General features: G+C 34.8%; 1 protein-coding gene across 3 annotated transcripts in view; it reads left to right on the top strand.

The window, feature by feature from the left end:
* FNIP1 (folliculin interacting protein 1) overlaps positions 1 to 14,553 on the top strand; it is a 153,246-nt gene that overhangs the window by 93,534 nt on the left and 45,159 nt on the right. For all 3 annotated transcript variants that reach the window (XM_032837635.1, XM_032837636.1, XM_032837634.1), the window contains 3 exons: positions 3,434 to 3,569; positions 5,607 to 5,808; positions 9,695 to 9,780. In XM_032837635.1, coding sequence (XP_032693526.1) covers positions 3,434 to 3,569; positions 5,607 to 5,808; positions 9,695 to 9,780 — 424 coding nt within the window. The remainder of the gene's footprint in view (positions 1 to 3,433; positions 3,570 to 5,606; positions 5,809 to 9,694; positions 9,781 to 14,553) is intronic.

Raw genomic sequence — 14,553 nt, 5'->3', positions numbered from 1 at the left:
ATTAATTGTGTATTTTCTTTTTTTTCCAGTAGGGTTATTTTTAATACCGGACTCTGGTAACACATAGTTTTTTTCCAAATTTAGATTAGCATTTGATTTTTCACTGAAGCATCCCCAGGTTAGTTATACATATCCAGTCTTAGACTTTTACAACACTTATAATACTAATAAAAATGTGGTCTTTTCAAGGAAGTAGTTTAGAATTAATTCATTGATGTTCCAGATAGTTGTATGGCACATAAAACTCTTCCCATTATCATTGGATTTGTTAGCAAGAATTGAAATGAACAGATCTTCATAGTGAGTCTGTTAGTTTTCACTCCTGATATCCAAAAGTAATATACCATCTGATGTGCTTCCCTGTTTTTGATTACCTCACAAATTTTCATGATTCACAATCATTTTGGAGGTGATAAATTAGTATCTGTACTTCATGTGATTTCATGATTGTAATTATGAAAATGGGAATTTAAAATATAGCCAAAGAAAAGCAGACCCTTAATGTCTTTCGCTTTTTAGATCCAGCACAGAGGAGAGGATTCCTAGTCTAAGGAAAACCAAAGGGTTGTAGGTTTTGACATTCCAGGCAAGAAAAAGTTTCTGGAGAGGGGGTTTTTGGGAAGAGCGTAATCCTCACAGTTAAGGGATTGCAGCAATTATAATCATAATGGGTTCTATTGGAATGTGTCTGTCACCGCTTATTCTCTGGAGCAATCTAATCTCTTTTTAGAGCTTAGTACATATAGTCATGACTATTATTGAAAGGGGCTAAACATTCACAGGCTTGACTACCTGTGCAGAAGCAATTCATCAGTAGAGTTAACTCTTGGATAATGTGTTGGTGAGGGGTGCAAACTTCCTCTCCCCCTGCGCAGTAAAAAAAAATCTATACATAACTTTTGACTTCCTAAAAACTCAACTACTAATAGCCTACTGTTGACTGGAAGCCTTAATGATAATATGAACAGTCAATTAACATACATTTTACATGTTATATGTATTGTATACTGTATTTTTACAATAACATAGAGAAAAATGTGGTTAAGAAAATCATAAAGAAGGGCCCTTGGTGGCTCAGTGGGTTGAAGCCTCTGCCTTCGGCTCAGGTCCTGGTCTCAGGATCCTGGGATTGAGCCCTGCATCGGGCTCTCGGCTCAGCAGGGAGCCTGCTTCCTCCTCTCTCTGCCTGCCTCTCTGCGTACTTGTGATCACTGTCTGTCAAATAAATAAATAAAATCTTAAAAAAAAATCATAAAGAAAATAGATTTGTAATTCTATACTTTATTTATCGAAAAAAAAACCCAAACATATGTTAAGTAGCCCTGCACATTTCAAACCCATGTTCAAGTGTCAGTGATACTTTTATTCTTTTTATTGAAGTATAGTTGTAAATACAGTTGTAACACACTGTGTTACATCTGTTTTGGATGTACAACATAGGGATTTGACAACTCTGTATGTTATGCTATGCTTACCACAAATGTAGCTCCCATCTTCATTTTTATTACAATATTACAGTACCACTGACTCATCCCTAACCTGTCCTTTTTATCCCTGTGATTTATTCATTTCATTACTGGAAGCTTGTATCTCCCACTCCCCCTCACACATTTTTCCCTTCCCATCTAACCCCCTTCTCTCTGGCAACCATTAGTTTGTTCTCTGTGTTAATGGGTCTCTTTCTGCTGTTTGTTTGTTTATTCTGTTTTTTAGATTCCACATACAAGTGAAAGCATACGGTATTTGTGTTTCTCTGTCTCACTTACTGCACTTAGCTTTATACCCTCTGGGTCCATCGATGTTGTCTCAGATGGCAGTATCTCATTCTATTTTATGATTGGGTAATATGTATACATCTTCTTTATTGCTTCATCTATCAGTGGACACTTAGATTGCTCCCATATCTTGGCTCTTGTGAATAATGCTGCAGTAAACTTAGGAGTGCATGTATCTTTTTAGATTACTGTTTTTGTTTTCTTTGTGTAAATACCCAGTAGTGGAATTACTGAATCATATGGTATTTCTCTTTATAGTTTTTTGAGGAACCTAGTGGCTGTACCAGTTTGTATTTATACCAACACATGAGGGTCCTTTCTCTTCATATCCTTTCAACACTTGTTATTTCTTATTGTTTTGATTTTAGCCATTGTGACAGATAGAAGATGATGTGATTTTAAATGACATCTTCAAATGACATTCAGAACTTTTGTTCTTAAAATCTAGCTGCTGCATTAAAAGGAATCACATCAGTCCAACAATTATAGTACTGTTTACCCAAAGAATATAAAAATATTAGTTCAGAGGGATACATGCACATTTATGCAGTTTACAATGTATGTTTATAGCAGCAGCATTTACAACAGCCAAATTATAGAAACAGCCCCAGTATCCATCAACTGATGAGTAGATATAGGAAGATTTGGTATATTTATACAGTGGAATATTACTAAGACATAAAAAAGAATAAAGTCTTCCATTTGCAACAGCATAGATGGTGGTACAGGGTATTGTGCTAAGGGAAATAAGTTAGTGCGAGCAAGATAAACACGGTTTCACTCATATGTAGAATTTAAGAAACAAAACAAATGACCAAGGGAGAAAAAATGAGAGAGAAGCAAACCAAGAAACAGACTCTTAACTACAGAAACTGATGGTTACGAGAAGGGAGGTGGGTGAGGGGATGGGTTAAATAGGGGATGGGAATTAAGGCATACACTTGTTGTGATGAGCAAGGGATATTGTGTGGAACTGCTGAATCAGTATATTGTCCACTTAAAACTAATATTATACTGTATATTAACTAACTAGAATTTAAATACAAACTTGAAGAAGATAAAATAATTTTAAAAACCTGAATCACATCATACTTCTTTTAATTTAAGGACTAAGTGTTCAGCTAAGCTAGAGGACAGTCTCATGGTTGAAGAAATAATGCTTGTTTCAAATTAGCCCTTTCTTCTGAAGTAGGGGTGGGAGTAAGACTATAAAAAGGGGAATGTCTCAGAGTCTCTTTCCAATGCACTATTAATATATGAATTTTCTGCTCTGGGACTTTGCTCCAACAACGATGTTGTTTTTTTAAAATGGAAAGTTTAGAAGTTCAAGAAGCAAAATGAAAAATTTGAATCACTACTATTAAATTTGTTAAAAAGAAATTTATCTTGGGGCCCCTGGGTGGCTCAGTTGGTTAAGCTTCTGCCTTCAGCTTAGGTCATGGTCCCAGGGTTCTGGGATCGAACCCCATGTCATGCTCCCTGCCCAGCAGGAAGCCTGCTTCCTACTTTCCCTTTTTCCCTCCCCCTGCTTGTGCTATCTCTCGCTGTTTCTCTCAAATAAATAAATAAAATCTTAAAATAAATTATCTTTATGCTTAGTTATTATTGATGTATTTTTAAATGTTTACATTATACTTGTTTTTATTTTGACCTGACAGCATCTCTGAGCAGCTTGCTTATTACACCATTTCCCTCTCCAAACTCCTCACTTACCCGAAGTTGTGCCAGCAGTTACCAGCGACGTTGGCGACGCAGCCAAACAACAAGCTTGGAAAATGGGGTATTTCCTAGATGGTAAGTTGGGACCTTCACTATAATAAAATTGAATAGTTTCTTATTTTTTTAAAAAAAGATTTTATTTATGTATTTGAGAGGGAGAATGAGAGAAAGAGAGAGCATGAGAGGGGGGACTTAGTCCTGGGGCTCCAGGATCATGACCTGAGCTGAAGGCAGTCGCCCAATGAACTGAGCCACCCAGGCGCCCTGAATAGTTCCTTAAACACAATTCTGAATGGTTCTTTTTAGAGCCTGGGTTTGTATTTTGTGTATTTTAAGTCTTGAAACTTTTAAAATGTATTCCATTTGTTAAATTATTGGTAGTTTTAACTGATATTAGTGTATAGTTCAGTGGCATTTTAAGTACTTTCACATTGTTATGCAACCATCGTCACTATTCATGTCCAGAACTTTTTTATTTCCCCAAATTGAAGCTATACCCATTAAGCAGTAACTCCCCATTCCTCCCTACCCTTGGCTCTTGGCATCCTCCATTCAAAATATTATTTTTTGTCTCTCTGAATTTGAGAATTCTCTACAAACCTCATATAAGTGGTATCATACAATGTTTATCCTTTTATATGTAGCTTATTTCAGTTAGCATGTCTTCATGGTTCATCTGTGTTGTTGCATGTATTAGGGTTTTATCCCTTTTTAGGGCTGATTAATACTCCATTGTGTGTATATATCACACTTTATTTATCCACTTGTTTGTTGATGGACATTTGGATTGCTTTCACCTAGCTTTGAGCAGTGACAGCCAATGTGGTTTATCTGAGGTGCAATTGTTGCTAATCGGATTACTTCCACCTTTTGGCTTTTGCAAATAGTGCTGATATGAACATGGGTATACAAATACCCTATTTGAGTTCCTCCTTTCATTCTTTTTGAGTATATACCCAGATGTGGAATTGCTGGGAGATAGGGTAATTCTGTGGTTAAAGTTTTGTGAAAATTCCATATTGTTTTCTACAGTGGCTGTTCCATTTTTACATTCTTACCAGAAATGCACAGAATTCTAATTTATCCACATTCTTTCCAATAGTCATTTTCTGTTTTTTTGATAATAGCCATCCTGATGGGTATGAAGTGGTATCTTATTATGGTTTTGATTTGTATTTCACTAATAGCTAGTGTTATTGAGTATGTTTTTATGTGCTCATTGGCTGTGTGTCTGTCTTTTGGAGAAATGCCTGTTACAAGTGTTGTGCCCATTTTAAAATAGGTTTGTTGGTTGAAGTATAGGAGTTCTTTACATATTCTAGATACTAATCCTTTATCAGACATATGCTTGGCTGTATTTTTTCCCATTCCATGGGTAGTGTTTTCATTCTCTTGACAGTGTCCTTTGGTACACAGCAGTTTTAATTTTATGTAGTCCAGTTTATTTCTTTTTTCTTTAGTTATCTGTACTTTTGAGTGTCCTATCCAGGAAGTCATTGCCAAATTCAGTATCTTAAAGCTTTTACCCTATGTTTTTTCCTAAAAGTTTTATAGTGTTAACCCTTCTGTTTGGGTGTTTGGTTAATGTACTGCATGTTTTGGTATTTCAGTTTTTCGTGTTTGTAATTAGGCAAGTTCATTCATTCTTGAAAGATCTTTTTTTTTAGTCTACGTTAAGCAGCTATAGATAATGCAGCTTCTTGTTTCCTCTTTTACTTCCTCCCTTTAGTCCTTGATTTTTTTTTTTATTATTTCTGGAATCAAAAGGAGAGACATAATTAGATCATAGAACAGTGAATTATATCAGACTCTGTTATAAACCTAAAAATTCAGGCATTTTAGATTGGTTATGAATTGGAAGTTTTCTCCTTTTTTTAGTGACTTCTAGTTGAACAAAAATGTTCCCAATCTGACTCTGTTAAAATTTCTTATAAAAATGTGAGTATGAAAGAAAAGCCAGTAGATTGCTAAATGAGAGAACAGTTGATATGCATTTTTAGATTTACTTGATAAAACACAAAAAGATACTTAGTCTACATTTAATTAGCAAGGACTCAAACTATGAATTTAATTATTTTTGTATTTTTTTAATTAAAAAAATTTATTTTTAAGGTCTATAGAAGAAAGCTTTAATCTGTCAGATGAAAGCTGTGGCCCTAACCCAGGAATTGTGAGAAAAAAGAAGATTGCAATTGGGGTAATCTTTTCATTATCCAAAGATGAAGATGAAAATAACAAATTTAATGAATTCTTTTTTTCACATTTTCCTCTCTTTGAAAGCCACATGAACAAACTAAAGAGTGCAATAGAACAGGTAAGCACAGTCATGTTGTTTTGTTTATGTCCTTTATTTTCCTCTGAATCTTATTCTCCTTATTTAGTATTATGTTTATTCATTTGGCAGAAAAATTAACAGCCACAGTTGCAAGTACCCTACAAAGTGCTCTGGAGATGCAAAATAGACTTCAGCTCTTTTCAAGGAGCTTACTGCCTAATATATGTTACAAAGTCATTCATCCATTCATGGCAAGCACTATTCTAGCAAGTGTAGGTAATATGGGAAAAAAGCAACACTCTAGACCTCATGAGGCAACAAATAAACAAATGAATATATAAGTTTTATTTTATGATTATGATTATTTTTATTTTTACTTATTTTGTTTATTTATTTTTTTTTTTTTGAGAGAGAGCATGCATGCACAAGCAGAGAGAAAGGCAGAGGAAGAGGGAGAGAGAGAATGTTAAGCAGGCTCCACACCCAGCACAGAACCTCATGCAGGGCTCTGTCTCATGACCCTGAGATCATGACCTGAGCCAAAATCAAGAGTCAGACACTTAACCAATTAAGCCACCCAGGTGCCCCAAATATATGATTTTTGATGATAATAAATGTTGTGGAGAAAAATAAAATGGGTTTATAAGGAATGCTGGATGGAAACATTCTGATTTTTGTTGCCTAGTCATGATGGTTCCTGATAGAATGACATTTGATCCAAAGATATGGAAGAAGTGAGATGCAACTATATGAGGGAAGAACTTTCTAGGCAGGAGCAAAGGCCTGTGTCAGGAGTAACCCTGATGCTTGAGCAAAGTAAGGAGGCCAAAGTGGCTGGTTTAGAAGTAACTTCAGATTATGTACACACTTTTAGGATACCATTGCAAGGGCACTGGCATTTACTCTTAAGATGGGAAACCATTGGAGAGTTTCAAGTAGAGGAATGACAGTATTTATGAGGCTCAGTCCTACTGCTTATGAAGAATAGACTTGTAGAGGCAAAGGTGGATGCTATGGGACCAAAATAGGAGACTGTTGCAGTGATCCAGTGAGAGATGTTGGATACTCAAACCAGTTAGGTGATAGAATTGATGAGTAGTGGTTGGATTCTGGATATGTTTTGAAAATAGAGCTAATGAGATTAGTTGATGGACTCAATTGGCGTGTATGAGAAAGAGAACAGTACAGGTTGGCTTGAGATTTTTCACTTGAGCAGTTAAGAAGGATGGAGTTGCCAGTAGTAAGATGGAACAGGTTGGGTAGAGGAAAGTCAGGTATTTGTTTGAAAGACCTTTTGGACATCTAAGTGGTTATATAAGTCTAGAGTTTAGGAGACCAGGCTAGATAGTCATCAGTGCATTTATGTATTTAAAGACATGAAACTGAGGAATAGAAGAAAGGAGAGGAGATCCTACACTTGATCTGTGGAGCATTTCAGCAGTTAAAATTTGAAGAGTTGAGAAAGAACTGCAGAGAGGAATGGAATTGGCCATTCAAGTAATAGGAAAAACAAGATAGAATACTTTTTTGAGGGGAGCCAAATGAAGAGAAAGATTTAAGAATGTAAGAGTAATAGTTGTGTCTCATGCTGCTGATAGTGGATATGATAAATTTATATACAAGTAAGAAAATTATGAATATATGATAGAACAAAAAGAATAACTAAAAAAGACAAGCTCATAGGAAAAGAAGAGGACTTCCTTTTGAGAAGATGTCACATTTGGACTGAATCTTAAAGGATATGTAGGATTTTTTAAACTTAAAGCTTTGAAAATTGGATATAGCTGAATAGCAAGAAAATTGATATACTTGCCACCCAAAAATAACTCTGTAACATTTTGCTTAAAGTCTTCCCAGGCCTTTTCTATGTATATTTTATTTTTACTCGATTGGGATTGTTCTGTGTCCATATTATTTTAATTATGTGCCTATTTTTAAAAACTCATCATTTGTTAACATATACACTTCTCATGTCATTGTAAATTGTTCTTAAATATATTTGAGAGGATTTCCTCAAGTAACAGTTTTTCTATTAAGTCATTTTTACTCTTTCATAATTATAACTACACTGTAATTAATACCGTGGTGAAGTTTCCCTATTATTTTTAAGAGATTCCCAGGAAGTTAAAGTAACAAATCATTGGGAATAACTAAATTCTTAATCCCATTGACAGTATACAGAAGGGAAAGGATAGAAGAGGGGTAGTGCGTGGTATGGTTGACAGAATTTATGAGAACCGACCACAAAGAATCTAGAATGCTAGCCAGAAGTTTTGACTTTGTTGTTAAAGCCGTCTCCAAATTGTGCTTTCGGAAGATTAATTTAGCAGTATGTTTTTTTTTTTGGGAGAGTAGAATTCGGAAGGCTAGGGAGAGGAGGACCAATTAGAATGGTCCTGAAAACAGGATGCATTTTGGTAACCCAGCAGTGACTAAGTCTCATCTGCCTCTAGAGAGTACACTGATGTTTGTTATTCACATTAAATTGTCAGAGGACAAATAGATCATTAGCAGTATATCTTTACTTGAACAAATGAGTAATGGCCATTTTTGCTTTTTTCAGAAGTTAGACCTTGGTGACATTTTCTTCAGTTGGCAGCTGTCCCTTTTTGTAATCAATGTTGCCAAGGTCAATACATGTAATATTTAGCTGCGAATGAACTGACATTTTGAGTTACTGGGAGAATGGTTTGAAGTTTTGTATAAAACTTGAAATATTCAGGCATTATAGAACTCATTATAGATTACTTTTTACATGTTTTAATGCTTTGACCATTTTATAACCAAAAAGCATCCATTGCAGTCTTTATAGTTGTTTCAATATTTGTTCAGCAAGTTTAAAATCTCATTTTCTTACTATAGTTGAAAGATAAAGCTTAATGGATGAGTATCTTTATATAAATAAACAGAACTTAATTTTAAAAGTTCTATAGCTGTTAATTAGTGATAGAATATTGTAAACAGTGGACCATCCAGAGAAGTTTTCTTTTAGGGTCAGTTTTGACAGTATCATTTATTTGTTTTTTTTTAAATGAAAATATATGGATTTTGTTTCTCGGTACCTTGGTAATTATTTTGAAGCTTGTGTCACCTTTTGAGATCTATACTGTAATTGTACATTTTTACTGCTGATAAAGTTAAGATTAGTGTTTAGTTCTAGCTAAAGAATATTCACTCCTTTTTTTTTTTAATAAATTGGGAATCTCAACAGTTTATGAAAACATAAAGTTTCACGTTTACCTTATGAAGCTTTTAGATGTGCATGAACATGATTTCTGGCCTTAAAGTAGTCTTACCTCTGAAATATATGTTTAAAATTTTTTAAGTTGATTTTTAATTACATAAGTAATGCAGAAATCCGTTCTCTTTAAAATGTCTAAAAAAATTCTTTCTGACATTCACATCCTAATCCTGATCCACTTTTTGTCTGTCTAAAGCAAAGCCTCTCAACCTTGGATAAATATGTTTTTAATAAAGAAAATATTATTAATAACTTGAGATACTTTTCAGTAGAATCCTGATGTTTTAGATTTTTAAAAAGGTTTACTTAACGAGCTATTCTCTGTGAAAATGCTAGATGAAAATGCCATTGTTACTGAGTTATTGTATCTTGCTCTGTATGTTAAAAAAAAAACAAAAACAGAAAATGGTAGTTTTATGTAACCCAGAAACTGTTAATATCAGTTTTTTTTTAATGTTAGTATTCTGCCATTTGACAGTTTCAGTAAGAGATTTAATATTTGAAAAATTTGAATTTTGTTATAACTGTTAATGATCAAAGGTGCAAAAAAGGAAGCCTCTGTAAATGTATGTACCTTCTTTACATGACGTGTTGTGGAAATAAGTGATTTTGTCCTTCACTTTTTTTTTCTCCCATTTTTTGCTTGTGATCAGTGTAAGAATTAACTATTTCATTGCTTCCAAGGCTATGAAAATGAGCCGGAGATCAGCTGATGCCAATCAGAGGAGTTTGGCATATAATCGAATAGTTGATGCCCTAAATGAATTCAGGTACATATTCTTTAGCTTTTCATAATTTAGAGTTGTCTAGTAGTGTACACAGGAAGATATATATTTTTTTAGGTTTTTCTGATAAAATTATTTAAATTTCTTGGTCCCATGGACAAGAGAAGGTATAATTCACTAGGCCACTGGCTTCTGTTATTAAGTATCACTTGTTTTAGGGATTCAAGTATATTTGGGATTCATCAGGGGGCATGGTTTTAGTACCAAAGCATTACAGAAACTAATATGACTAGAGGAGGGAGACCCTTGTTCCCCAGAAACATGCTTGGTCCTCTCTCTTGGGTTAAGTGTACCACTTAAGGTTTATTATTACCAGTAGTTTATGTATCTCATTTTTTAGAAAAACTGGCTACGTATTTGTTGTGGTCCCATATTGGGGCAGAGATCTGCTGGATTGTTGGTTTAAATGGACTATTACATTTTGGAGTGAGAGCCTGTTTTTAGCTTGTGCTATTTCAGGATTGTTATGATGAAACTTTAGGCATGTCATACACAACCAGACACTCAGACACACACGGATACACACACATCTTTTGTTAATGGAGATGACTAAGGAGTGGTGTGTCTAGTAAATTTGACAGTAAGGGAAAACCTATGTTTGTTTTCAACTTTGCTTGTTTTTTATTTTTCATTTTCCTCATACTATGTTAGATAAACCACAGTGGAAGTAAATCTGGTGTCTTTTTTTTTTTTTTTTAACTTCTCTCAAAATGAGAGACTATATTGCCTCAGTAACGTTCTGTGTGATTTTTGAAATTGAGTTATAGAGAAGTATTAAGTGGAAATTGCATGGTTAAAAATAACCTAACCGTATGGAGTATTTTATCATGTTTTTAATTTATTTAAGTTGAAAACGTTTACTTTGTGGCTATTGTGTAATAATTATCCACTGGACTCAATTACTGAGAAAGATAAAATTACTAGTCATTCACCTTTTATTTACTATAATTTTTAGGATAAAGGCATTAAAAGTAAGCTTAAAAATCTTCCATTTTTGTTCAGTAAACTCAGTGATGAGGGGAATAGAAAAACAAATTAGAGAAATCAGTTTTTCTTTTTTGGTCTTTGAAGGAAATAATTTGCACAAATGCAAATTATATTGGAACTGATGTTTCTGCTCTTTTTATATTTTAGCATGTTAACTTCAGGCCTGTCCTATGTTACTGAATGGAACCATACTAACAAATACTGTAATAAAGTATTAAAATTTTTTTGTAGTTGTAAAAAATCCCACATAACATTAAACTTAACGTCTTAACCATTTTTAAATGTACAGTTCAGTAGTGTTAAATATTATTTCAAAACTCCAGAACTTTTTCATCTTGCAACATTGAAACTACATGCACTGAATACTAATTCATTAATAAAGTATTTTTAATCAGTGTGTTTCTTCAGTTCATTGGCATCATTGCTCTTTATATATGAATTATATGTAGAATTATTCATAATTTGTTCATACCTGTACCTTAAGAATTCAGATTGTTTGGAGAAAGACAACTATCATATGATCTCCCTGATATGAGGAAGTGGAGATGCAACGTGGGGGGTTTGGGGAGTAGGAAAAGAATAAATGAAACAAGATGGGATCAGGAGGGAGACAAACCATAAGAGACTCTTAATCCCTCAAAACAAACTGAGGGTTGGGGGTGGGTGTAGGGAGAGGGTGGTGGGGTTATGGACATTGGGGAGGGTATGTGCTATGGTGAGTGCTGTGAAGTGCGTAAACCTGATGATTCACAGACCTGTACCCCTGGGGCTAATAGTACATTATATGTTAATTAAAAAATAAAAAAGAATTCAAATTGTTATCTTTCAGGTGCTGTTTATAATTAAAACATTATAATAAATGTTTCTTATAGATGAAGTGTATGGAAAATAAAAATTATTCCCTCAGCATTTCTAGATGGAATTTAGAACAATTTTTTAAAAAGATTTATTTATTTTATTTTAAAGAGAGAGCACGCCCACACATGCCATGTGTGCACGTAATTGGGGGGGTTAGGGGGAGAGGGATTGAGAGAATCTCAAGCTGACTGTGTGCTGAGCGCTGAGCTGGACGCGGGGCTCCATCTCACGACCTTGACTGAGATCATGACCTGATTCGAAATCAAGAGTTGGACACTTAACCGTTCGGGCTGCCCAGGTGTTCCACAGTAGTTCTTAAAGTTAGGTAGTAGGAGCCCTCCAACTCTGTACTTCCCCTTCATTTTATGTTGGTTATTATGCGTCTTTTTGCCTCTTCATATAAACTTTAGAATCACTTTGTTGTTATCTGCAAAATAACTTGCTGTGATTTTGATTGAGATTGTATTGAATTCCAGGTCATATTGGGAAAAAGTGGCATCTTAGCAATAGAGTCTTCCTATACATGAACATGGAATATCTCTCCATTTATTTAGGTATTCTTTAATTCCTTAAATCAGAGTTTTTTTATGTTTCTTTTTTTTCTATAGATCTTTTACTTTTGATGGGGAGGAGAGAGGGGCAGAGGAAAAGAGAGAATTTTAAGCACACTGTACACCCAGTGCCTAACCCTGACCCAGGGCTTGATCTCATGACCCAAGCCAGCCAGTGCCTAACCCTGACACAGGGCTTGATCTCATGACCCAAGCCAGAATCATGAATTGGGCACTTAACTGACTGAGTCAACCAGATGCCCCAGATCTTGTACATTTTTAAAGATTATTACCTAAGTATTTCAGGGTGAGGGTGTTTTTGGTATTAACATAAATGATACTGTGTTTATAATTTCAAATTTCAACTGTTTGTTGCTGGGATATAAGAAAGCAATGAACTTTTGTATATATGTGTATATATTTTTTGAAGTATAGTTGACATCCAGTGTTACATTAGTTTCATGTGTACATCATCATGATATGACAGTTCTACATATTACTCACTGTTCACCATGATAAGGTAGTCACATCAATGCTATCAGCAATATAATTGGCTATACTCCTGTGCTGTACTTTTCATCTTTGTGACCTTTTTATTTTGTAACTTTAAATTGGCTCTTAACCATTTCATCTATTTCAACCATCTCCCCACATGATCCTCTGTGGCAACCACCAGTTTATTCTCTATGAGTTTGTTTCTGTCTGTTCATTTATTTATTTATTTTTTTTTTTTTAGATTTTACTTATAAGTGAAATCATGTATACTTTTCTGATTTATTTTACTTTGCCTAACACTCTCTAGCCCATCCATGTGTCCCTGACCTTTGTATAGTAACCTTAGCTGTGACCTTGCTGTAATCACTTGTTAATTCCAGCAGAGTTTTGGGTGTTGGTATTTTCTTCCGTTCCCTTCCCTTCTCCTTCCCCTCCCTTCCCCTTCCCCTCCCTTCCCCTTCCCCTCCCTTCCCCATCCCCTCCCTGCTTCCCTCCTCTCCCCTATTCTCCTTCTTCCCTCCCTTCTTCCCTTCCCTGCTTCCCCTCTTCCTCTCCTATCCTTTCCTTTCCTTTTTTTTTTTTTTTTTTTTTAAATAGAGCATGAGCAGTTCAGGGTGGGGGTGTAGAGGGAGAGGTAGAGAGGATCTTAAGTAATCCCTATACCCAGCACAGAGCCCTGAATTCAATAGGGGCCTGATCTCACAACCCTCATACTGTGACTTGAGCCGAAATCAAGAATACAACTCTCAAGCAGCTGAGCCACCCAGGCGCCCCTCCCTTGTTCCGTATTTTAGTGGGAAAGCTTCAAGTTCCTCACGATTAAGCATGGTATTAATGGTAACTTGTTGTAGATAGTCTTTATCAAGGTAAAGAAGTTTCCTTCAGGGCGCCTGTGTGTGGCTCAGTTGGTTAAGTGTTTGCCTTCCACTTGGGTTCTGAACCTAGTATCCCTCAGCAGGGTTCTGCTTCTCCTTCTCCCTCTGTGCTCTCTTTCAAATAAACAAAGTCTTAAAAAAAAAAAAGGTCTCCTTTATTTCTAGTTTGATGAGAGTTATTAATTACTGATTTAATTTTTTTAATAAGTATAGGACTCTCCAGGTTATCTTTGTCTTATGTAATTTTTGGTACTTCTCTGTCTCTCAGGGACCATTAGAGTCAATAAATTGGTGGCCATAGAGTTTATTTTTGCTTAATTGTCCTGTAATTGTTTATCAATTAGTAGTAATGACCCATCTTTCATTTCTTGTGTCAGTAATTTGTGTCATTTCTCTTTTTTCTTGCTTATGTTGGATAGAAGTTTATTACTTTTATTTATCTTTTCAAAGAATTAGGTTTAGTCTTGTTGACTTTTAATCTGTTGGTATTCTTTTCAATTCCAGTGATTCCTGATCTAATTTTTAATACTTCTTTTCTTCTACTTGCTTTAGGTTATCTTTCTCTTGTTTCCCAAAATTAAAGCTGAGATTGTTTTCAGATGTTTCTTCTTCTTGAATATATGCATTAAGTTCTGTAAATTACCCTATATGCACTGCTTTTGTTCCATACCACAAATTTTGTTAAATCGAATTTTCTTTTAGTTCAAAATATTTCCATCTTTTTCCATCTCTTTGCTTACATTGCTTATATGGTCTTACATGTTAATCTACTTTATTTATTTAGTATATTTAGAGCTGTACATTTAGAACCATTTACATAGCAATCATAGTTATTTCCTTATCTGATAATAACAAAAATCTGTGTCTTAAATCTGAGTTTGATTCTGATGCTTTGTCTCTTCAGACTGTGTTTTTATTGTCTTTTAGCAGTATTTTGTTGAAATGGTCCGGTGGTGAGGTGTTGGGCATGGGGGAGGAAGTATTCTATAATC

Source organism: Lontra canadensis, unplaced genomic scaffold (genome assembly GCF_010015895.1).
Source record: "Lontra canadensis isolate GAN:19392208 unplaced genomic scaffold, GSC_riverotter_1.0 scaffold99, whole genome shotgun sequence".
Classification (NCBI taxonomy): Eukaryota; Metazoa; Chordata; class Mammalia; order Carnivora; family Mustelidae; genus Lontra; species Lontra canadensis.
The sequence above is the reverse complement of the archived record's forward strand: the minus strand, read 5'-3'. Positions and strand labels throughout refer to the sequence as shown.